Below are 25,518 nucleotides of genomic sequence, written 5' to 3'. Positions count from 1 at the left end.
GTTTTTATAAACAAACACTTCTCATGAGTTATTTTCTTGATTGTGTTTTTTAATGAATGTATAGTCTTCCTGTAAATGTCACTGTGGAGTGTCAGTTACATTTTTAGATACATTTTACATTCATGTTTGTATTTACTGTAAAACACAGCAAGTCTTTTTTTGCTCATATACTTGCAATTTAATGAATAAAAAATGTTTTTAGGTGCGCGAACGAGAAATGCACGCTTAGAGAAGAGCTCTTCCACACCCGTCGATATAACTATCTCCTAACTCTATAAAACTCCACCAAATGACTACGACACGAATATGAAAGGAGGTAAAACGACAAGAAGTTAAAAGACTGACAAGGATTTGTCGGGAAACCCAGCTAAAGACCCTGTGCCAGACGACGCCGCTGGAGAAGCTAACGAGGGGCCCCTGCTGAACCTCCTCAAAACCGAGCTGAGAGGGTTTAAAGCGGACTTGAGCCGCGAGCTCCGTGAGTTCAGACAAACTATGAAGGATGACTTCAACAAGTTCAAGGAAGATGTAATGAATGACGTTGATGATAAGAAAACGTTTTCAATGGACTAAAAAAATATATATATATATATATATATTTTAAACATCTTTTTATTGATTTTCAGATATTAAGACATACATTTTGAAACACACACACAAAATAAGTAAAATAAAAGGTATAATACAAAAACAAAGAAAGATCCCACCCTCCACCCCCGTAGAAAACCACCCCGCGGTCTCAGAAAACCAAAATCAACAAAAAATCAAAATCAACTCAAAAAGTAACAATGATGCATAATAGTATACATTGATACAAACAGACAAAAACAAAAAAAACAAAAGAAAAAACAATACTCCATACATATGGTGGTAAAAATAAAAATATAAGCCAAACTGTTCAAGTATTATGTAAGGTTCAGCTCTTTAACATGCTGCATGAAAGGAGACCAGGTTTCATGAAACTTCTCCAGACAATTTGACCGACTGTATTTTATTTTCTCTAACTGCAACATAGAGAGAAGTTCTTGAACCCAACTCTTAAATGATGGTGGCTTGTCTGACTTCCACTGCAGAAGAACAAGTCTGCTGCCATCAATGAGGAAAATGCAATTGCGTTTGCATGTGCTGTATTTACAGAGAGGTCAGGTGGAGGTCGACAAATATACACATGTGTGGAGAAGGTGTTATTGCTTTTTTACACATGCGGGAAATACATTCAAATATTCTACTCCAGAAACCTTTGAGTGATGGACAATGCCAGAACATATGACCCAAAGTAGCTGGTCTGTGAGAACATCTTAAACAATGTGGACTGACGTCTGGGTAGATTTTAGCAAGTCTCTCATTTGAATAATGCAAACGATGTAACACTTTAAATTGTATGAGACGTTGCTTTATGCAGTAAGATGACGAATGGATACACTCTAAGCTACGCTGCCAGAAACTTGCAGATCATTTAATGTTTCAATCGTGTTCCCAGGCTTAGTTTTGTCCCATGACAGAGGTTTGACATTTTGCATGATCCTCTATATTTTGGAAATATTACCTTTTATGTGTGGATTTAAGGAAAGAATCTCATTGCATGTGTTGTTGGATTGCACAAGTGGAAATTTAAGATATTTATTGGCAAAACTCCTGACTTGGAGATATCTGAAGAAATTACTTTTATGAAGATTGTGTTTTTGTTGTAGATACTCAAATGTTAGAAAATGATTATTTTGAATCAAGTCTTTTAGAAATACCAGTCCACTACTGTGCCAGACCTGGAAACCAGTGTCCATCTCGGATGGGGGGAAAAGATGGTTATTCAATAAGGGAGAGAATGTACTTAAATCTTTTAAATTAAAATGTTTCCGAAATTGATTCCAAATCTTTATAGAATTTTTCACAACAGGGTTGGAGATCTGGTGCTGGCCTATTGGTAGTGTAGCACTTAGCAGAGAAATGGCATTATTATTATTTATTTCCAAATTAGCCCAAAGTGGACCTCGTTTTTCCCGCCATGCACCAACACAAAATGCAAATTTGCACACATTTGCTGCCCAGTAATAGAACATAAAGTTAGGAAGACCAAGTCCTCCCTCCAACCTTGGAATTTCCAGAAAACATTTTTTCATTCTTGGCACCGATCGGTTCCATATAAATGCAGAAATTAAACTGTCAAGTTCCTTAAAAACAGATTTGGGTAAATAATAAGGAATCATTTGAAAGAAATAGAGGAAACGGGGAAGAACAGTCATCTTTATAGTGTTCACCCTTCCTGCTAATGAGATTGGTAAGTGGCTCCACCTTAAAAGGTCATTTTTGGTTCAAACAGAGTTTTGAAGTGATTGTGGAAGAAATCTTGGTATACATGTGTCATCTTTAAACCCAAGTAGGTCCATTTGTTTGTTAACTGAAAGGGGAAGATATTATAGTCGATTGATTTTGCCAGATCATTGATTGGAAATACAGCACTTTTTGAAAAATGTAATTTGTAACCTGAAATGTGACCAAATATTTGTAATATTTCAATAACTCCAGGTATTGAAACAACTGGATTAGACAAATAGAGCAAAAGGTCATCAGCATATAGTGAACATTTATGAATTTCCTTGTTCCTCAACACTCCAAAGATTTCCTCCTCTTTCCTCAGAGCCAGAGGCTCAATAGCTAAATCAAAAAGAAAAGGTGAGACAACAACCCTGTCTTGTTCCTCTGTAAAGTTTAAAATACGTTGATGTTATTGAGTTAGTGTGTACTGCAGCCACTGGTGTGGAATAGATTATTTTGATCCAAGATATAAAGTTCCAACCAAAACCAAATTTTCCCAACACTGTAAATAAGTATTTCCACTCCACCCGATCAAATGCTTTTTCAGCGTCAAGTGAGATAACAACTTCTGGCATTTCAGTGGAATGGGAATTATATAAAATATTAAGTCAACGTCGCATGTTAAAGAAAGATTGCCTACCTGGCACAGAACAAGTCTGGTCAGGGTGGATTATTTTGGTCACTGTTTCCAGACGACGAGACAGAACTTTAGTGAGAATTTTATAGTCGCAGCAGAGAAGGCTTATGGGCCGGTAAGGTAAGGTAAGGTAAGGTAAGGTAAGGTAAGGTAAGGTAAGGTAAGGTAAAGTAAGGTAAGGTAAGGTAAGGTAAGGTAAGGTAAAGTAAGGTAAGGTAAGGTAAAGTAAGGTAAGGTAAGGTAAGGTAAGGTAAGGTAAAGTAAGGTAAGGTAAGGTAAGGTAAAGTAAGGTAAGGTAAGGTAAGGTAAGGTAAGGTAAGGTAAAGTAAGGTAAGGTAAGGTAAGATAAGATAAGATAAGATAAGGTAAGGTAAGGTATGGTAAGGTAAGGTAAAGTAAGGTAAGGTAAGGTAAGGTAAGGTAAGGTAAGGTACGAGCCACATTCTCGCGGGTCTTTTCCTTTTTTAGGTATAACTGTAATAGTTGCCTGATTCATTTTTGGTGGTAGTTTTAAAGTTATACGTGTTTCTTCAAATAATTGACTTAAAATAGGTGAAAGTTTATTTGAAAACATTTGATAAAATTCAGTGGGAATCCATCTGGACCAGGTGCTTTTCCGCTTTGCATTGAGTTTATAGCTAGAGTTATTTCCTCTGTTGTTATTCTGGAGTCTATAACAGATTGTTCTTGTTTATTCATTTGGGGAATTTGCATATTTTCTAAAAAGTCCTCAATCTCCAATGATGTTGCAGAAGTCTCAGAGGTATAAAGGTCACTATAAAATGTTCTGAACTGGTCATTAATAGTTTGTGGATGTACAGATGTCAAACCCTCAGCTGTATTCATTTCAGAAATGATACGATTTGCTGCCGATTGTTTGATTTGGTGACAGTAGTCGAGCCACTTTGTCACTGTGTTCATAGTAGGTTTGTTTTGTTTTCAGGAGGAGTTTCTCAATTTGGACAGTGGTTAAATGATTGTATTCGGCTTGTAATAATTGTCTTTCATTGAATAAGGACGGATTAGGCTGAGATGCACATTTTTATCTAATTGTAATCATTTCTGCTGTATCTCATTGAGGCGTTTAGTTCTTTCTTTCTTGACATTTGCTGAAAATGAAATCATTTGCCCCCTTAGATAAGCTTTGAGTGCCTCCCAGATTGAAGTGTAGGACATCCCGGGAGTAATATTGATGTCAAGAAAGAAATCAATTTGATCCGAGAGAAAATGTTGAAAGTTTTTGCTTGACAATAAGAGCGGGTCAAGACGCCATGTGCGTTGAACTGGTGCACTGTCTGGAAATGCTATGTCCAGTTGGACTGGTGCATGATGGGAAATCACAATACTGTGGTATTGGCATTTTGTTACACACGGCAAAATTCTGTTGTCTATCAGAAAAAAGTCTATCCTCGAAAACGATTGGTGGACATGTGAAAAAAAAGAATATTGTTTGGTAGTGAGGTTTAATTTCCTCCAGGGGTCAGTAAGTGCATAAGATTGTTTAATGAGATTTACTGTATTTGCTGATTTTGATCAATTATTTTGAAGTTTAGTGGAGGATCTAACGTTGGCTCAGGTACGAGATTAAAGTCACCTCCTAAAATGATGTTATATTTGTTAGGATCTGGAATAGTTGCTATTAGTCTAGAGAAGAAGTGAGGATCAGTTAGGGCCATAAACATTAACTAGTGCCACCTCAGTTCCAGACAATCTACCCACGACTATGATATATCTTCCCTTGTTATCCGATATGAAATTGTTTAGTTGAAAACAGACTCCTTTTCTAATAAGTATGGCAGCTCCTCTTGACCTATCCCCATAATCAGAGTGATGTTCTATCATCCCCTCTTTAACTTTGAGTGTTCTTCTGGACGTAAGTGTGTCTCTTGTAAGAACATTATCTCTCCACCTAATGACTTCAGGTGTGTAAGAGCTTTGTTACGCTTAATAGTAAGTAAGTAAGTAAGTAATATTTATTTATATAGCGCTTTTCGAGACCAGGGTCACAAAGCGCTTAAACAATCAAAACAATACTCAAAAAAGTACATACTTTAAAGATCAAGATAATACTGAGAACAACACAGGAGTTCGAGAAATTCAAGGAAAAGCCTGAACAAATAGAAACGTCTTAAGATGTTTCTTAAAGGAGTCAGTAGATCCATCAAGAGCAAAGAGAGAGAAGATCGTTCCAAAGCTTAGGAGCAACAGTCTGAAAAGATTTCTCTCCTCTGGTCCTGAGTCGTGTGCGTGGAACCATAAGTAGATTCTGATCCACAGACCTCAGAGCCCGAGCTGGGGTGTAAGGCTGGATCAGATCAGTGATGTAAGGAGGAGCCTGACCATGAATAGATCTGAAATTAAGAACCAGAATTTTAAAGTTAATCCTGAAAGAAACTGGAAGCCAGTGAAGAGTTTTAAGGACCGGAGAAATGTGAGTTCTTCTACTAGAGCGGGTCAGAATTCTGGCTGCAGAGTTCTGAATCAACTGCAGGCGAGACACATCCTTCTTGTTAAGACATGAAAACAAACTGTTACAATAGTCCAGACGAGAAGAAACAAACGCATGGATTATAAGATCCAGATCATGTTCCGACAACATTTTCCCAAGTTTAGAGATTTTTCTCAGTTGAAGGAAACAGTTTCTGGTCAGTTTTCTACAGTGTTGAACAAGAGACATGTATTTATCAAATACAACACCCAGGTTTCTCAGGCTCAGTTTGACAGACTGACCTAAGTCACCCAAGTACTGACTCAACCCTGGAACCTTATCATCAGGAGCAATCACCAGTGTTTCGGTTCACTCCTTTTACGTTCCAGCTTATAAAAGGTGTTGAACCTAAAGACAGTGGGTTGTGACTCATATTTTAACATGGGTGTAAATACACTTGTAACTGTATGGAGTAAACATAAACAAACAAAAACAACATCAACAAATAAACCTACCATAAAAGGTATCTGCACTAACACGCTCAGGAAGCTAAAGTTGGCCCCAACAGAACTTGACTTAATACAATTAAGGCTCCACTGATGTTTTTGTTGACATACTCGCGCCTCTGCAGCAGTAGAAGGATTTCTCCACATTCTTGTAGGTGATTCTGAAGCGGGCAGGATAAGCAAATCCGAAGCGAACCCCGTCCACTCCACGAAACCGACTCTTGACGTCATTGAACGCCGCGCGTGCTTTGGCAACACTTGTCGGGTCAGGAAACACTGAGATGCTGACTCCGTCCACACTGATGCGTTGTTTGATCCGAGCGAGTCTCAGGATGTTTTCACAGTCTTGGAAGTAGTGAACGCGGGCTATGATGGTGTTTGACCGGCGTCCCTCTGTAGATCCAGGCGGGGAGAGACGGTTCTGTCCAGGAGCGTCCTTCAGATCAAAGGCTGCAGAAGGACACAGACTCGGTGTTGCATTCACGGGTCTCCGGGATTCCGACGATCCTTCCATTGTTCCTCCGCGACCTCGCCTCCAAGTCCTCGCATTTATTGTGAAGTTGGTCCACGACCCCCGTGAGCCGCTTCACCTCCTTCTTGAGTGAAACAACATCATCCGTGCACGTTGACAAACTTTCTTCCACATCCTTCACCGTAGCTTTCATGGCGGAGAGTTCAGAGGTCAGAGTTCAGAGTTGATCGTCGACCTGTATTCTTTGAGCTCCGCTCTCGCTGCACCAATATCCGCTGGAATCACCGCCATCTCACTTTCCAACACTGCGCCAACTTCTGTTTGAAGGATTTCAAGTAAATCCTTGCGCACCGAAGATAGTAGTTCCATCTTGAGCGATTCAGTGACCGACGCGTCGGGTGCGGAGACACTCCTTCTCAGGAAAGCTACTTCAATGGAGCTCGGGGCTAAAGTCGGCGTCGAAGGCGAAGGCCTCGTGGCTTGAGTCGCTGTTTGCCCACCTTTGCTTGATTTACCAGCCATTTCAAAGTTTCGGTTTTTAGGCATATGGTTTAGCAAAGGTAAAATTCGAATGTTTTCCAAAAAGTGCGCTGAAAAAATTACTTTTATATAGTCGTTCTGTGGAGCTCCAAAAAACATGTCTACTCCATTGCTATGCTCAACAGCGCCCCTAAATATTCAGGTTTTTAACAAAATACAAACACATATCTCTACTAGTCTCACAAATCAATGAATCTGACAAATAAAAGTTTCTGCTTCTGAATCCTTTAAGCAGAAATGATGCCAAACTTGATGGTTTGTTAGAGCAAATGAATCCTAAAGCTTTAGTTAAGGATGAACTACTCTAATGGAAGTCTTCAGTGGTTCATGAGGCTTAATCTCACCATTACTGCTAAACTCATAAAGGTTTAACATTTAGTTGTTATGAACCAACAACCACTCTGATCATATTCCTCTCAATACTGCACAAGGAAGTAAAGAAGGATCATCAATGACAGAGAACATATGAAGTCAATCATTATTCTCTGTCTGCTTCACACTCAGGAAGGAATATCACAACTCTTCATCATGGTTAGTGACACCAAACACTTTACAAACACATTTCTTAAGTTAAGAACTATAGAAATGATCCCTGAAAGTATAGTCTTAACTTATCTCTGCACCAACATCACACTCCATCCTCACACCAAACTATTATAGTGATGGTTGATTTTGTATTTATTATTTTTCTTCTGCATTCATTAATTTGAACAAACATGATACTGTGTGATTCACATTAAATACACAACATGAAATGTATTTACAAATCAAACACATGCACCACAATACTTTCAAACTAGGTTTCTACATTATTTAAAAAACACAAAAAGTAAAGTCAATATTATAATAAACAAAAGTCAATTAATAAAATACTTTGTAAGTATTGAAAGTGCTTTGTACTTCTTAGCTTGATGAAGCAGTGTCATTATTTTTAAGTGTCCACTAGATGGCGGTCTCTGCACTATTTTCCATTGTTTTGAACAACTTTTCTAATGAAACATAATTTTTAAACTGATGGCGCCACCTACTGACCTCTAAACAACATGACACTGTTTCATTTGGCTTCATCAACACATCACTATTAAATACACAACATGAAATGTATGTTTATATCAAACACATGAACCATAAAGCTTGCACACACATGGAGTAAAGTCAATATTATAAGAAACAAATGTCATTTATTGAATCATTTTGAGTAAAAAATTCTTTATTTCTGTGAACTACACTACAAAGAACAAGCACTTTTCTGGACTGATTTGACATCTGTGATCTATGAGGTTTAGATCTGGAGACTGACTAAGAGACTCCAGGTCCTTACAATGATTTTTATGAAGCCATTCCTTCAACACAAAGGTCACCTTTGGATCGTCACTGTAATGGTTTGGTGTGAGGATGGAGTGTGATGTTGGTGCAGAGTTAAGTTAAGACTATACTTTCAGGGATCATTTATATAGTTCTTAACTTAAGAAATGTGTTTGTAAAGTGTTTGGTGTCACTAACCATGATGAAGAGTTGTGATATTCCTTCCTGAGTGTGAAGCAGACAGAGAATAATGATTCACTTCATATGTTCTCTGTCATTGATGATCCTTCTTTACTTCCTTGTGCAGTATTGAGAGGAATATGATCAGAGTGGTTGTTGGTTCTGTCAAAGTTTAATATAAACATCCTATGGTAGTGATGGCGAGATGAAGCCTCATGAAGCACCGAAGCCTCCCAGCCGAGTAGTTCATCTTTGGAGCAAAGCCTCGTGAGGCTTCATTTGCACGACCATGCCATCATGTGGACAATTGGGAGCATTGCATATTTGTGCGCAAATGATTCTGATATTAAAAAATGTGCTTGACAACCTTGTTTTTTTTAAAATAATTATTCATTTTTATTTTAAAAAAGCAATTTTCCCACAGTACTGGGCTTTAGCCGGTTTCTTTTTTTTACTGATTATTTCCCCGGCTTTGGAAACAATCCTTTCGCAGGGGACGGATGAAGCCGGGGTACACAGTATTTTCATGGCCAGCTGAAAGAGAGATGGGTGTATATTTTTACATTTCGCCCAGTACTGTAGGGGGTCCTCGTTTCTAGGAATATTGTGTTCGTTGAGGTAGGTCTTCACCGCCACCGTAGCATCAACCGTTTCATTCCTCGGCCTGGTCTGCTGTACTGTGGCATCTAAACGATGCCAGAGTTTGCTTCCTAAAACAGAAAAGCTGCATGTAAGTGACCACATAAAATAAATAACAAACAGTAGTATAGTAAATAAATGAATTTGAAAGAAGCCATCTAGCTTGCCTGACGTTGGTTCAATTGTCTCGTTGGTCTCCAAGCTCTCATGCAGGGCTCTATAATGCCTCAGCATTGATGAAGTGTTGTTGTTGTTATATTATTATATTTTATATATACACATATAAAGTATATATATGTATATATAAAAGATAATAATTGGTGTATATATAAACAGGTATTTGACAATATTGTAACAGAAATGAATGGGACACTTATTTGTGGAGGAGACTTCAATGTGGTATTAAACAGTACATTAGATCCATCCAACAATAGAAGAAATATGAACCATGTTACAAAAACAATGAAAAACATGTTAAGAGACTACGGTATGATGGATCTATGGAGAAGGTTACATCCAAAAAACAGGGATTACACACACTACTCTGCACCTAACGGAAGCTATGCAAGGATCGACTATTTCTTTCTAAATCAAGAAGATTTTTACAAAGTAGAACAGTGTGTAATAGGAGAAGCGGATATATCTGACCACAGCCCAGTAATATTCAAAATTAAACTAAAATCACGAGTTAAAAAAACAATGTGGAGGTTGAATATTGGTATTCTGAACAAGAAAAAAATAGTTGAAGAAATCAAAAATGATATTTTCACATATCAAAAAGAAAAGGAAAATGGTGAGGTTAACCCTGCAATAGTGTGGGATGCTCTTAAAGCAGTTATGCGGGGAAATATTATAGCAAAGTGCTCTTTACTGAAAAAAACAAGAGAAGCAGCATATAAGGACGAGAAAGAAAAACGACTAAGGTTAGAACGACAACACAAAAACAGCCAGGACCCCACTCTACTTCCAAAGATACAAGAAACCAGGGAGAACATAAAAAGACAATTAAATTCAGAAGTAGAAAAAAGAACTAGGTATTTAAAAGAGTCATATTACGAGATGGGGTCAAGAGGAACGAGACTTTTGGCAAGAAGACTTAAAAAACAGCAGATCGACCGCTCCGTTCATAAAATTTGAGATGCTTTAACAAATGAAGCCACTTTTGATTTAGAGGAAATAGAAACTAAATTTAGAAATGATTATGAGAATTTGTATAAACAACCACCTTCTGCCGACATAAGTCAAATCAAAACTTTTCTTAACTCACTAGATCTACCATGCATCGGCACAAAGCAAAATGACCTCCTAACAACACCGATAACAAAAGTGGAAATAGAGCGAGCAATTGGAAGGTTCAAATCAAATAAATCACCAGGTAGTGACGGTTTACCGTCTGAATGGTATAAAACATTCAATGAACAGCTGACCCCGATGCTACACACATCATTTAACTACACTCTTGAACAGGGTGTGATTCCTCCGTCTTGGAGCGAAGCTATCATCTCAGTTATCCCAAAAAAGAAAACCAGTGAGAAGTGTGAAGACGACAGGCCGATCTCATTATTAAACATAGATTATAAACTTTACACTTCCATCATAGCAAAAAGATACAGCACATTCATGACAGAGATAATTGATGAGGATCAGACCGGATTTATCAAGGGCCGTCAAACGCATGACAATATTAGGAGGACTATGCATGTAATAGATCATGTGGAACGTAACAACATCTCAGCTGTCCTCATAAGCTTTGATGCAGAAAAAGCGTTTGATTGCGTTAATTGGTCATTCCTGTATCTTGTACTAGAGAAATTTGGACTAAATAGTAAAGCAATACGATGCATTAGATCGCTCAATCAAAAGCCGACCGCAAGAATAAGAATAAATGCTAGTCTATCAGACCCTATTACCTTAGAAAGATCTACAAGACAAGGTTGTTGCCTCTCACCAACTCTTTTTGCTATTTGTATCGAACCATTGGCCCAAGCAATCCGACAAAACAAGGAACTTAAAGGTATAGAAATGAATCACGAAAAACAAATTATTGGACTTTTTGCAGATGACATAATATGTTATTTACAAGAACCAGAAACTAGTATTCCAAAAGTAATACAACACATGGAAGCATTTGGCTCCTGTTCTGGCTACAAATTAAATTGAGCAAAAACGCAAATTATGGCAATGAATTTTACTCCATCTGAGAATCTCAAAATAATATTAAACACAAATTGGTTTGCCAAAAAAATAACATACCTAGGGGTCACCTTGACCAAGGAATACAAGAAACTGTCTGAAGAAAATTATAGCAAACTACATAAAGAAATTAAAACTGACCTAGAAAAGTGGGGTCCCCTTACACTGGATTTGAGTTCAAGAATAGATACAATCAAGATGAACATCCTACCTAGATTACTTTACCTGTTTCAAGCATTACCAGTTGAGGTACCAGAGATTCTATTCAGAGTGTGGGACAAATTGTTCTCTAGATTTATATGGAATGGACAAAACCCGAGAGTAACATTTGAAACCTTACAGATTAGTAAAGAGGGAGGTGGAATGGCTTTACCAAACATGAGAGGATACTATCTTGCGGCCCAGATAGGACCAATTATAAGTTGGTGTGACCAACACTTTGACGCAAAATGGAAAAATCTAGAAGAAAAATGTAGAGATCAGGAAATTCGAAGTCTAATTGGAGACAGAAAAACCATGAAGGAATATAGTAACCAATTAGATACAATAAGTCAATTCACACTTGAAATGTGGTTCAAGGTGGTCAGAAAACACAAATTGGAAAATGAAATTAAAATATTCAGTTGGATATGAAAACAGAAATGGTATAATCCAAACTTTGATTGGAACCTATAACGGCAAGAAGTGTAAAATTGTCTCAACATTATACAAGCAAAGGATGGAAACTAAGGGAAAGACAACAAATGATGTAAAGGAAAAGTGGGAAAAAGAGTTCCATATCAGTATAAGTCAAGAAGAATGGTCACATATTTGGAAGACGCAGCATTCTACGACATCTTCTCGTATCTGGAGGGAACACTGCTGGAAAAATGTAATAAGATATTTCATTACACCAAAAATGAAAAGCAGACAACTGTCATCGGACCAGTCGTGTTGGAGAGATTGTAACGAAGTCAATGTCGATGCTCATGTTTTCCGGTATTGCTCTAAAATCAGGAAATATTGGAAGGATGTGCATGAAGCAGTTGAAAACATCTTGGGCTATAATATTCCACCTGCATGTTCAATTTTGTACCTGGGCTTAAATTCAAACATTGTAAACAAGGAAGACAAATATTTATTTAAAATACTAGTGGCAGCCGCTAAAAAGGCCATTACCAAAAAATGGCACAATACGAAAACCAGTGGAAGAATTGACTCACATTGTCAAAGGAGTTTTTGAAATGGAACTTTTAACCCACAGGATAAGGACACAAGAAGACAAATTTATAGAAAAATGGAAAAAGTGGACTCTGTTTACACAACAACGACACCTGTGAAATACTTGGACTGTATCAGTGTGTACTTTATATATTGAAAGATGCATGTAAGAAACATGAACAACCCCCATTTTTATTTTTTTATTTTTGTTTTGTGTATTTTATTTTCCGTGATGTATGTGTGTTTGCCTTAATGTGGAAAATTCTAATAAAACTTAAGTTTGAAAAAAAAGAAAATAGTGCAGAGACCGTCATCTAGTGTTCTCTGAAAATAATGACACTGCTTCATAAAGCTTCATCAGACCATCACTACTTACCACTGCTGAAGTGTTTTCTTCATGGACCACTGAGACTCTGGCCTCAGATGACATTTGGACATTTTGTCCCTCAAGATGCTTCTGCTGCTCACGTCAGTGTCAGCTAATTGTACTGATGACATGTTTGGTTTGTCCATCAGACGGATTGCAACTGTCATGCTATGTTTGAACCCTCTTTCTTTAGAAGGTTCATACCTGCACTGTGAGGACCAGAGTGGTCTCCTTCTGGGCTTTCTACCCACCCCTTCACTCTGGTCCAGAGTGGATGAATCTTCATCTACTCTGTCCAGTGTGTCCACTTGTCTGCTAGTTGAGGACGGTGAAGAAAGTCAGAGGCACGAATATATTGCTGGTGTGTTTCAGTGCAGGTCACATGTAAAGAGGTGGTGAGTGCTTTGTTCTTTTTCAGAGTCAGGGCCAAGAGAGGTTATCCATAGAATCATCCTATAGAGAGTGTCACAATCATTTGTAGAACCAAGGTTACATAGGTAACCTGTTGTTTTTGTATAGATGTTGTTTATAAACTGTGAAATGAAAAGAAAAACGATTCAACCGTCATTATAATAGTTTGGTGTGAGGATGGAGTGTGATGTTGGTGCAGAGTTAAGTTAAGACTATACTTTCAGGGATCATTTCTATAGTTCTTAACTTAAGAAATGTGTTTGTAAAGTGTTTGGTGTCACTAACCATGATGAAGAGTTGTGATATTCCTTCCTGAGTGTGAAGCAGACAGAGAATAATGATTGACTTCATATGTTCTCTGTCATTGATGATCCTTCTTTACTTCCTTGTGCAGTATTGAGAGGAATATGATCAGAGTGGTTGTTGGTTCATAACAATATGGTTCAATTTCAAACGTTTCTATGAGTTTAGCAGTAATGGTGAGATTCAGCCTCATGAACCACTGAAGACTTCCATTAGAGTAGTTCATCCTTAACTAAAGCTTTAGGATTCATTTGCTCTAACAAACCATCAAGTTTGGCATCATTTCTGCTTAAAGGATTCAGAAGCAGAAACTTTTATTTGTCAGATTCATTGATTTGTGAGACTAGTAGAGATATGTGTTTGTATTTTGTTAAAAACCTGAATATTTAAACACACGTACAACTATTACTGATATGGTTGTTGAGATATATTTTTGCTGATAACTTTGTTGTGAAATTAATCAGATAAATAAATGCATTGTTTATGAACAGAACTTTTTTCTCCAGGATGCCTGATTTTTTAGGAATTCAATAGATTTACAGTAAACTAGTAAATTCTTCAGACTAAACTCTCTGGTGTCAATTGTGTAAGAATATAAATACTGTCTAAACGAAAGAAGAAAACAAAGTGATGTTTAATTAAAACAGTTGCTCAAAACAAAGGAAAATATTGCAGAGAGCACCATCTAGTGGAAAATAATGACACTGCTTCATGAAGCTTCATCAGACCTTCACCACTCTTCTGGTCAAAGCAGTCTGTCACAGAGATGAGGGCTTGTTTTTGCTGGAGCCACTAAATGAACCTTAAACCTCTCACTCTCCTCAAGAGCAGGAGGAGGAAACACTGTAGTGGAAAAGATTAAAGTGACCACAATGAATGAGCAAGAGCATCTACCTCCAGTGGAGAGTTGTATGTATCTGCTCAAGGAGACAGTAGAGATGTAGATTAATAGATACAAATGTTTTCATATATTGTATTGAACATAACAACCACTCTGATCATATTCCTCTCAATACTGCACAAGCAAGTAAAGAAGGATCATCAATGACAGAGAACATATGAAGTGAATCATTATTCTCTGTCTGCTTCACACTCAGGAAGGAATATCACAACTCTTCATCATGGTTAGTGACACCAAACACTTTACAAACACATTTCTTAAGTTAAGAACTATAGAAATGATCCCTGAAAGTATAGTCTTAACTTAACTCTGCACCAACATCACACTCCATCCTCACACCAAACTATTATAGTGATGGTTGATTTTTTATTTTAGTTGAACAAACATGATACTGTGTGATTCACATTAAATACACAACTTGAAATGTATTTACAAATCAAACACATGCACCACAATACTTTCAAACTAGGTTTCTACATTATTTAAAAAACACACGTAGTAAAGTCAATATTAGAATAAACAAATGTCAATTAATAATATACTTTGTAAGTATTCTTCATGAAGCAGTGTCATTATTTTTCCACTAGATGGCGGTCTCTGCACTATTCTCCATTGTTTTGAACAATTTTTCTAATGAAACATCACATCATTTTTAAACTGATGGCGCCACCTACTGACCTCTAAACAACATGACACTGTTTCATTTGGCTTCATCAACACATCACTATTAAACACACAACATGAAATGTATGTTTATATCAAACACATGAACCATAAAGCTTTCAAAGTAAGTTCCTACATTATTACAAAACATGGAGTAAAGTTAATATTATAAGAAACAAATGTCATTTAATGAATAATGTTGAGTAAAATATTATTTATTTCTGTGAACTACAGTACAAAGAACAGTTTGTGGTCAACATTAGAACAGAGAGCAGAGTCAGCATTTCTTCAGTTTGTTGTAGAGCCAACCAGTTGAGGAACCAGTGATTTGTTGGAGCTTCTGGTGCCACTAAAATCAACCTCAAACCCTCGAGCCTCACTGTTCTCAAGAGGAAAGAGGAAACACTGGTGGAAAACCATAGAAAAGCCTTGGTCGGCACAATGGATGATCAAAAACCTTCATCCCAAGAGTAGGCTTGTCTGACTGAAAGAGAAGACTGTGTTCTCGTCCTGGACAAAGTGCAGAATGAGACAATATTTACACTTTTAAAATGGAAAACCAACACTCTGATCATATTCCTCCCCTCAATACTGTGAACTTACATATTAATCCAAATGAAAGTTCAACACATGCACCAAAATGTTCACATTGAGTGTTTAAACCAACCATGTGGAAATGTTTAATGTTTCATCTTGACAAAGAAACAAAAGTGAGAAGAATTATTTTCAATAAACTATCATCAAGAACAATTTCTAGTCGAAGTGTGTCAGGAAACTTGTAGATTCATAACTTTGTTGGCAGCATTACAGACTCAACACAACACGCTCAAAAGATATTCAGTCAGGGAAGAATCATTGTGGCAGATAAGGACAATCACCATGAACGGATACTGATCACATTCATTTGTGTGTAAAAACAAAACCTGATTGAAAATGTTGATTAAAATGGATTTAAAGACATTTTGATGAAATTAAATATTGTAGCTCATCACACAACTTTATTTCTGTATGAGATTTATCAACTAAAAAACAATCAAATATTGTATACTTTAAGTAAAAATGATATATTTTAATTCTATAATTCAACCTGAAAGTTAATTTTTTTATTTTCTCCACTGCTTATATCCCCACTTTCAACCTGCTGTTGCCTGAGACCTTTACTTTCTCTGACAGGTTTACTTTTGAGGGCCAGTTCATGCTAAGGTTTGTGGGTAAATAGTACCAAGAACAGGCAGTTTTACTTCCTGTGAGACCATACAATGTTGGAGAGATCGTAGAGCACCAAGAGCTCACTGACCAGGAGGGAACTGAAGATAGTTCAAGTGTTTTTTTAACTACAGAAAGTCTGTCCGTAAAATAATGATAAAAATGGTTCTTGAATTGATGAAAATGACTGAAAATCATTCAAATGTATTTACTGTTTGAGCTCAATGTCATGTTTGAACCACTAGAGGGAACTAGAAGCTTTTCTCGTCTCCACAAAAAACTCGTTTATTTTTTACTTTCATAGTAATATTTTAGAAAAACTTTTTTTCTGAATAAAAGAGAATAGAAAGGAAGGAAAGAAAGTTTATACATATAAATCATCGTATGTCAAAATAAAAAGCAATTAAATCCACTTTTATTTCTCTTCACTTTAATTTGACACTCCTGGTATTCCATAGTTCACATTCTGCGTGACTTTAAGGTTCAGAAGAACGACTCTAAGAAATAATAATAAAGTTTAAAGTGGAGTTTTTGTCACAGAAAATAGTCGTAATAACATGTTTGGTTTACTTTGACTTTCCATCTGGACGTGACGTCACACTGAATCCTCATTGGCTCAGATATTTCTTCCTGCGTCTGTTGTTTACTTTCACTTGTACTTCGTTCGTCGACCTGAAGACTTGTTGGATCCTAGTCTCCAGAAAAGAGCTGAAGATGAAGAAGGTGTTGTTTGTGCTTGTTGTGTGGATCCACAGCTCAACTGCGAGTGAGTCTCCTTCCTCCACTTTCATGTGTTCACACCTGCGTCACCTTTTATTTCTCCAAATACTCTTCACTACAACCTTCATGACCTTTTCACTCTCAGAGGAGTCAAAGTGTTTCACTGATTCACTTTTCATCTCAGAACCGTGAAGAAGTCGTACACAGAAAAGTAGATCCGAGCTCAATGTCAGGTGCTCACCTGGTGGCGCTGTTGAGTCACTTCTGTTGATTGACGGAGGAACTTGTTTGACGCTGAACAGAAAGTGACTCCAGAGTTTTGCTTCATGAGCTGATCACTTGTTTTTAAACGATGCTGCCATCAGGAGATTCATTGACTCACAAGAAGAGCTTTTACAATTTTCATTGATTTGACTTTAGTAAACAAGTCTATCATGAACTAAAATGAGGAAATAAAAACAAAGAAAGTGTCGCATTTCTTAAGTGCGCATGTTCAGACAACCTTGTAGCTCAGCTCACTTCAACATATTATCACATCTCACAGTTTATTGGAGCAACTCAGTGAAGCAGCTGCTCTGAACTTGTGTTTGGACTTAAAATATCTAAATGAAACATTTACAATCATGTTGAACAGTAATCTTCAGAAACATGTTATTTATAAACTGATATAAACTCATGTTATTTAAGTTCATCATTAACCTTAATGTCCTTCAATGATCTTTATTCTATCAATCATTCTTAGATTTGTTCCATGAACTTGGTTTTAATATTTTATTATCTATGCGTTTTTTAAAAACAATTTCAATTTAGTTGTTTGATCTTTTTCAACATTGTTGCTCCTGTTTCTTCTTAATTCATCCATTTATTCTTTTAATTCTCTTTATTCCTTATTTGTTTTATTATAAATATTTATTACATTTCAGATTGTTATTAATATTAATCGTTTTTTCTTCTTCTTCTTCTTCTATAGTTGTGTCCCAGTTAGCCAGGGTTCTTGGAGAGTGAAGTGTGAAGGATGTTCTGCTGGTGTCCGTGTGTGGACGTGAACTTTGTGTCACTGCTGACTGTCCCTCTGTTCTTCACCTCTTTGTCTTTGTAGAAGATGTGATTGTTCTGCTGCATCACAACGTTGTGTCATCAGAACCAGAGAAGATCTAAACTTTGTTTTTGTGTCTCACAGTGATTCACACAATGCAGATGTTCAGCACTGCGTCTGCTGGAGTTAAAAACTTCCCAGAGTTTGTTTTTGTCACTTATGTGGACGGAGTTGAAGTGGAACACTACGACAGCAACACCAGGAGAAATGTACCCAAACAAGACTGGATGATCCAGGTCACAGCAGATGATCCTCAGTACTGGGAGAGAAACACAAATATCTTAAATAATGAACAGCAGCTCCACAAGATCAACATTGAAATAGTAAAACAGAGATTCAACCAAACTGGAGGTTTGTTGTCTTTAAAATCAATGTTTGACCTTAAACTGAATCATGTTCAACCTTTTTACATCCTGAACCATCAATCTTGTATACAGAGTAGATCAGAGGAGGAAACTGGAGTAGATCATACAAGTTCAGAGAAGGAGAGAAGACCACAGTGGAGTATTAAACAGTGGAGTAGATCACAGTGGAGTATTAAACAGTGGAGTAGACCACAGTGGAGTATTAAACAGTGGAGTAGATCACAGTGGAGTATTAAACAGTGGAGTAGATCACAGTGGAGTATTAAACAGTGGAGTAGACCACAGTGGAGTATTAAACAGTGGAGTAGATCACAGTGGAGTATTAAACAGTGGAGTAGATCACAGTGGAGTATTAAACAGTGGAGTAGACCACAGTGGAGTATTAAACAGTAGAGTGTATCACAGTGGAGTATTAAACAGTGGAGTAGATCACAGTGGAGTATGAAACAGTGGAGTAGATCACAGTGGAGTATTAAACAGTGGAGTAGATCACAGTGGCGTATTCAACAGTGGAGTAGACCACAGTGGAGTATTAAACAGTGGAGTAGATCACAGTGGAGTATGAAACAGTGGAGTAGATCACAGTGGAGTATTAAACAGTGGAGTAGATCACAGTGGCGTATTCAACAGTGGAGTAGACCACAGTGGAGTAGACCACAGTGGCGTATTAAACAGTGGAGTAGACCACAGTGGAGTATTAAACAGAGGAGTAGACCACAGTGGCGTATTAAACAGTGGAGTAGACCACAGTGGAGTATTAAACAGAGGAGTAGACCACAGTGGAGTATTAAACAGTGGAGTAGACCACAGTGGAGTAGACAACAGTGGAGTATTAAACAGTGGAGTAGACCACAGTGGAGTATTAAACAGTGGAGTAGATCACAGTGGAGTATTAAACAGTGGAGTAGATCACAGTGGAGTATTAAACAGTGGAGTAGATCACAGTGGAGTATTAAACAGTGGAGTAGACCACAGTGGAGTATTAAACAGTGGAGAAGATCACAGTGGAGTATTAAACAGTGGAGTAGATCACAGTGGAGTAGATCACAGTGGAGTAGATCACAGTGGAGTATTAAACAGTGGAGTAGATCACAGTGGAGTATTAAACAGTGGAGTAAACCACAGTGGAGTAGACCACAGTGGAGTATTAAACAGTGGAGTAGATCACAGTGGAGTATTAAACAGTGGAGTAGACAACAGTGGAGTATTAAACAGTGGAGTAGATCACAGTGGAGTATTAAACAGTGGAGTAGATCACAGTGGAGTATTAAACAGTGGAGTAGATCACAGTGGAGTATTAAACAGTGGAGTAGACAACAGTGGAGTATTAAACAGAGGAGTAGACCACAGTGGAGTATTAAACAGTGGAGTAGACCAAAGTGGAGTAGACCACAGTGGAGTATGAAACAGTGGAGTAGACCACAGTGGAGTAGACAACAGTGGAGTATTAAACAGTGGAGTAGATCACAGTGGAGTATAAAACAGTGGAGTAGATCACAGTGGAGTATTAAACAGTGGAGTAGATCACAGTGGAGTAGATCACAGTGGAGTAGATCACAGTGGAGTAGATCACAGTGGAGTATTAAACAGTGGAGTATTAAACAGTGGAGTAGATCACAGTGGAGTATTAAACAGTGGAGTAGATCACAGTGGTGTAGATCACAGTGGAGTATTAAACAGTGGAGTAAATCACAGTGGAGTATTAAAGAGTGGAGTAGATCACAGTGGAGTAGATCACAGTGGAGTATTAAACAGTGGAGTATTAAACAGTGGAGTAGACAACAGTGGAGTATTAAACAGTGGAGTAGACCACAGTGGAGTATTAAACAGTGGAGTAGATCACAGTGGAGTATTAAACAGTGGAGTAGACCACAGTGGAGTATGAAACAGTGGAGTAGATCACAGTGGAGTATTAAACAGTGGAGTAGATCACAGTGGAGTATTAAACAGTGGAGTAGATCACAGTGGAGTATTAAACAGTGGAGTAAACCACAGTGGAGTAGACCACAGTGGAGTATTAAACAGTGGAGTAGACCACAGTGGAGTAGATCACAGTGGAGTATGAAACAGTGGAGTAGATCACAGTGGAGTATTAAACAGTGGAGTAGATCACAGTGGAGTAGATCACAGTGGAGTATTAAACAGTGGAGAAGATCACAGTGGAGTATTAAACAGTGGAGTAGACCACAGTGGAGTAGATCACAGTGGAGTAGATCACAGTGGAGTAGATCACAGTGGAGTATTAAACAGTGGAGTAGATCACAGTGGAGTATTAAACAGTGGAGTAGACCACAGTGGAGTATTAAACAGTGGAGTAGATCACAGTGGAGTATTAAACAGTGGAGTAGACAACAGTGGAGTATTAAACAGTGGAGTAGATCACAGTGGAGTATTAAACAGTGGAGTAGATCACAGTGGAGTATTAAACAGTGGAGTAGATCACAGTGGAGTATTAAACAGTGGAGTAGACAACAGTGGAGTATTAAACAGAGGAGTAGACCACAGTGGAGTATTAAACAGTGGAGTAGACCAAAGTGGAGTAGACCACAGTGGAGTATGAAACAGTGGAGTAGACCACAGTGGAGTAGACAACAGTGGAGTAGATCACAGTGGAGTATAAAACAGTGGAGTAGATCACAGTGGAGTATTAAACAGTGGAGTAGATCACAGTGGAGTAGATCACAGTGGAGTAGATCACAGTGGAGTATTAAACAGTGGAGTAGATCACAGTGGAGTAGACCACAGTGGAGTAGATCACGGTGGAGTATTAAACAGTGGAGTAGATCACAGCGGTGTAGATCACAGTGGAGTATTAAACAGTGGAGTAGATCACAGTGGAGTAGACCACAGTGGAGTAGATCACGGTGGAGTATTAAACAGTGGAGTAGATCACAGCGGTGTAGATCACAGTGGAGTATTAAACAGTGGAGTAGATCACAGTGGAGTATTGAAGAGTGGAGTAGATCACAGTGGAGTAGATCACAGTAGAGTATTAAACAGTGGAGTAGATCACAGTGGAGTATTAAACAGTGGAGTAGATCACAGTGGAGTATTAAATAGTGGAGTAGATCACAGTGGAGTAGATCACAGTGGAGTATTAAATAGTGGAGTATATCACAGTGGAGTATTAAACAGTGGAGTAGATTACAGTGGAGTAGATCACAGTGGAGTATTAAACAGTGGAGTAGATCACAGTGGAGTATTAAATAGTGGAGTAGATCACAGTGGAGTATTAAACAGTGGAGTAGATCACAGTGGAGTAGATCACAGTGGAGTATTAAACAGTGGAGTAGATCACAGTGGAGTATTAAACAGAGGAGTAGACCACAGTGGAGTATTAAACAGTGGAGTAGATCACAGTGGAGTAGATCACAGTGGAGTAGACCACAGTGGAGTATTAAACAGAGGAGTAGATCACAGTGGAGTATGAAACAGTGGAGTAGATCACAGTGGAGTATGAAACAGTGGAGTAGACCACAGTGGAGTATGAAACAGTGGAGTAGATCACAGTGGAGTATGAAACAGTGGAGTAGATCACAGTGGAGTATGAAACAGTGGAGTAGACCACAGTGGAGTATGAAACAGTGGAGTAGATCACAGTGGAGTATTAAACAGAGGAGTAGACCACAGTGGAGTATTAAACAGTGGAGTAGATCACAGTGGAGTATTAAATAGTGGAGTAGATCACAGTGGAGTATTAAACAGAGGAGTAGATCACAGTGGAGTATGAAACAGTGGAGTAGATCACAGTGGAGTAGATCACAGTGGAGTAGACCACAGTGGAGTATTAAACAGAGGAGTAGATCACAGTGGAGTATGAAACAGTGGAGTAGATCACAGTGGAGTATGAAACAGTGGAGTAGACCACAGTGGAGTATGAAACAGTGGAGTAGATCACAGTGGAGTATGAAACAGTGGAGTAGATCACAGTGGAGTATGAAACAGTGGAGTAGACCACAGTGGAGTATGAAACAGTGGAGTAGATCACAGTGGAGTATTAAACAGAGGAGTAGACCACAGTGGAGTATTAAACAGTGGAGTAGATCACAGTGGAGTAGATCACAGTGGAGTATTAAATAGTGGAGTAGATCACAGTGGAGTATTAAACAGTGGAGTAGATCACAGTGGAGTATTAAACAGTGGAGTAGATCACAGTGGAGTATGAAACAGTGGAGTAGATCACAGTGGAGTATTAAACAGTGGAGTAGATCACAGTGGAGTATTAAACAGTGGAGTAGATCACAGTGGAGTATTAAATGGTGGAGTAGATCACAGTGGAGTATTAAACAGTGAAGTAGATCACAGTGGAGTATTACACAGTGAAGTAGATTTTAGTGGAGTATTAAACAGTGAAGTAGATCACAGTGGAGTAGACCACAGTGGAGTATTAAACAGAGGAGTAGATCACAGTGGAGTATGAAACAGTGGAGTAGATCACAGTGGAGTATGAAACAGTGGAGTAGATCACAGTGGAGTATTAAACAGTGAAGTAGATCACAGTGGAGTAGACCACAGTGGAGTATTAAACAGAGGAGTAGATCACAGTGGAGTATGAAACAGTGGAGTAGATCACAGTGGAGTATTAAACAGTGAAGTAGATCACAGTGGAGTAGACCACAGTGGAGTATTAAACAGAGGAGTAGATCACAGTGGAGTATGAAACAGTGGAGTAGATCACAGTGGAGTAGACCACAGTGGAGTATTAAACAGAGGAGTAGATCACAGTGGAGTATTACACAGTGGAGTAGATCACAGTGGAGTATTAAACAGTGAAGTAGATCACAGTGGAGTAGACCACAGTGGAGTATTAAACAGAGGAGTAGATCACAGTGGAGTATGAAACAGTGGAGTAGATCACAGTGGAGTATGAAACAGTGGAGTAGACCACAGTGGAGTATGAAACAGTGGAGTAGATCACAGTGGAGTATGAAACAGAGGAGTAGATCACAGTGGAGTATTAAACAGTGGAGTAGATCAGGTCTCACTCTGGTTTCTCTCTCAGGTGTTCACATCTTTCAGATGATGGACGGTTGTGAGTGGGACGATGAGACTGAAGAGGTCAACGGTCACCAACAGTACGGCTATGATGGAGAAGACTTCATCGTGTTTGACCTTCAGACTCTGACCTGGGTCGCTCCGAGTCCTCAGGCCGTCATCACCAAACACAAGTGGGACCAGGATGAAGGCATGAAGAAATATAATCAGTTCTATTACACCCAGGAATGTCCAAATGAACTGAAGAAGTTTGTGAAGTTTGGGAGCAAAACCTTGATGAGAACAGGTAGTTCCATGACCTTCTTCTCCTTCTTCTCTCCTTCCTCCTTCTCTCCCTCCTCTCTCTCCTCATGTCCTCTCTCTCTCTCTCTCCTCTTATCTTCTTTTCCTCACCTCCACCCCTGTCCTCCCTCCTCCTCCTCTCCTTCATTCTCTGTCCATCCTTTGACTTTCTCTCTGAAGTGTGGTGTCTCTCCCTTCAGAGCGTCCACGAGTGTCTCTCCTCCAGAAGACAGCCAGCTCTCCGGTCACCTGCCACGCTACAGGCTTCTACCCCGACAGAGCCATGTTGTTCTGGACCAAAGACGGAGAGGAGCTGCACGAGGACGTGGAACACGGAGAGATCCTCCCCAACCCTGACGGAACCTTCCAGAACATGGTGGACCTGAAACTCCCGTCTGACGACTGGTCCAGGTACGAGTGTGTGTTTCAACTGGACGGCATTCCGGAAGACGTGGTCACCAAACTGGATCCGTCAAACATCCTGACCAACGGTAAGAGTCTTCAGAACCTTCTTGGTGTCTCCAGAGGTTTCTTTCATCCAGATGAGAGTCCAGGTGTGGTCAGCATGGATCTGCTGAATGAGGCCCCACCACGTCTCTAACACTGGTCACCTGATCATGTCTCCACTTACTTTGCTCTCCATCCACAGCCAGGACTTTCCTGACCTTGTACATCATCATGGCCGCCGTCGCTGCCTCCGCTCTGGTGCTCACAGTGGTTGGATACTTCATCTACAAGAAGAAGAAGAAAGGTGAGAGTTTGTGATTTGATCCAGATCATCTCCAGATACTGGAGAGAAAGAATAGAAGGTCAAAGAAGGTCAGCAGAGATGAGAAGAGGTCAGAGGAACTCTTCTATGTTCATCTTCTTCAGGTGTAATTTGTCCTCTTTCTTTCCATTTCAGGCGACTCTGACTCGTCTTGTAAGTACATGATCTTGTCTCAGCTCAGATGTTGACCATGTGACAGAGTGCTAGCATGCTAGCATCAGTGTTGACACTAGTTTCATCTGCTGGTGAGAAGCACACAAGCTAACAGGGTTTGTGATCTTACAGCGGCCCCCAGCTCGGAGCTGGACCATCTGAAGGATCCGCCCGTGGACAGAGACTAAAGTCAGTGGATGATAATTGTCACTTTTCTTCAAGACTCACTTCACGCATGATTTTACAAGTTGATACATTTTTCTGTCTCCGTGTTTCAGGAGGAATCGACCAAGAAACGTCTTTTTCTTCTGAGACTCTGCAGACGTCAGAGCTGCTGATCTTTGTTCCTTCACTGGAAATGTGTTTGAAACTCACATCAGGATGTCATGTGATCTGAGCCGTTATGAAAACTACACACACACACAGATAAATGCACACACACGATTCTGTACCACACAAATACACTCACACACACAAACACTCACACACATGCTTCACTTTAACACAAATAAATGCACACACACAAACACTCACACACATGCTTCACTTTAACACAAATAAATGCACACACACAAACACTCACAAACATGCTTCTCTAAAACACAATAATGCACTCACTCACAATCACACACAAACACACACATGCTTCACCATCACACAAGGATGCACACACATGCATCTCTGACACACAAAAATGCACTCACAAACAACTGCAAACACACACACGCATGCTTTACCAAAGCAAAAAATGCACAAACACGCACACACACACACACACACACACACACACACACACACACACACACACGCACAGACAGTTTTGTGTTCATGTAATAGTTTGTGTGTTTTCTTCCTGGTGTGTAGACACTAGTTA

The 25,518-nt window shown here is 38.8% G+C and overlaps 1 protein-coding gene and 4 non-coding genes across 5 annotated transcripts; 3 read left to right on the top strand and 2 right to left on the bottom strand.

Moving 5' to 3' along the window:
• Positions 1–306: 306 nt before the first annotated feature.
• LOC148074797 (major histocompatibility complex class I-related gene protein-like) lies at positions 307–24,323 on the top strand. The gene is made up of 5 exons (XM_087796119.1): positions 307–316; positions 368–478; positions 18,165–18,431; positions 23,448–23,726; positions 23,923–24,323. Exons 1-5 carry the CDS (start codon positions 307–309, stop codon positions 24,321–24,323), a joined length of 1,068 nt encoding a protein of 355 aa, XP_087652245.1.
• On the bottom strand, positions 7,292–7,504 carry LOC148074801 (small nucleolar RNA U3). Its single transcript, XR_015711950.1, has one exon. It is a non-coding gene; the product is annotated as a small nucleolar RNA U3 (small nucleolar RNA).
• Positions 8,323–8,535, top strand: LOC148074800 (small nucleolar RNA U3). Its single transcript, XR_015712005.1, has one exon. It is a non-coding gene; the product is annotated as a small nucleolar RNA U3 (small nucleolar RNA).
• LOC148074799 (small nucleolar RNA U3) lies at positions 13,400–13,612 on the top strand. The gene has a single exon (XR_015711949.1). It is a non-coding gene; the product is annotated as a small nucleolar RNA U3 (small nucleolar RNA).
• On the bottom strand, positions 14,483–14,695 carry LOC148074798 (small nucleolar RNA U3). The gene has a single exon (XR_015711935.1). It is a non-coding gene; the product is annotated as a small nucleolar RNA U3 (small nucleolar RNA).
• Positions 24,324–25,518: the final 1,195 nt, after the last annotated feature.

This window comes from Callionymus lyra, chromosome 7 (genome assembly GCF_982586985.1).
Source record: "Callionymus lyra chromosome 7, fCalLyr1.hap1.1, whole genome shotgun sequence".
NCBI lineage: Eukaryota > Metazoa > Chordata > Actinopteri > Syngnathiformes > Callionymidae > Callionymus > Callionymus lyra.
The sequence above is the reverse complement of the archived record's forward strand: the minus strand, read 5'-3'. Positions and strand labels throughout refer to the sequence as shown.

Excerpts from the sequence above, each read along its gene's own strand:
- LOC148074797 (XM_087796119.1), top strand. Across the intron at positions 18,432-23,447 it reads GAGATTCAACCAAACTGGAG|GTGTTCACATCTTTCAGATG; the intron begins GTTTGTTGTCTT and ends TTTCTCTCTCAG. Across the intron at positions 23,727-23,922 it reads CAAAACCTTGATGAGAACAG|AGCGTCCACGAGTGTCTCTC; the intron begins GTAGTTCCATGA and ends CTCTCCCTTCAG.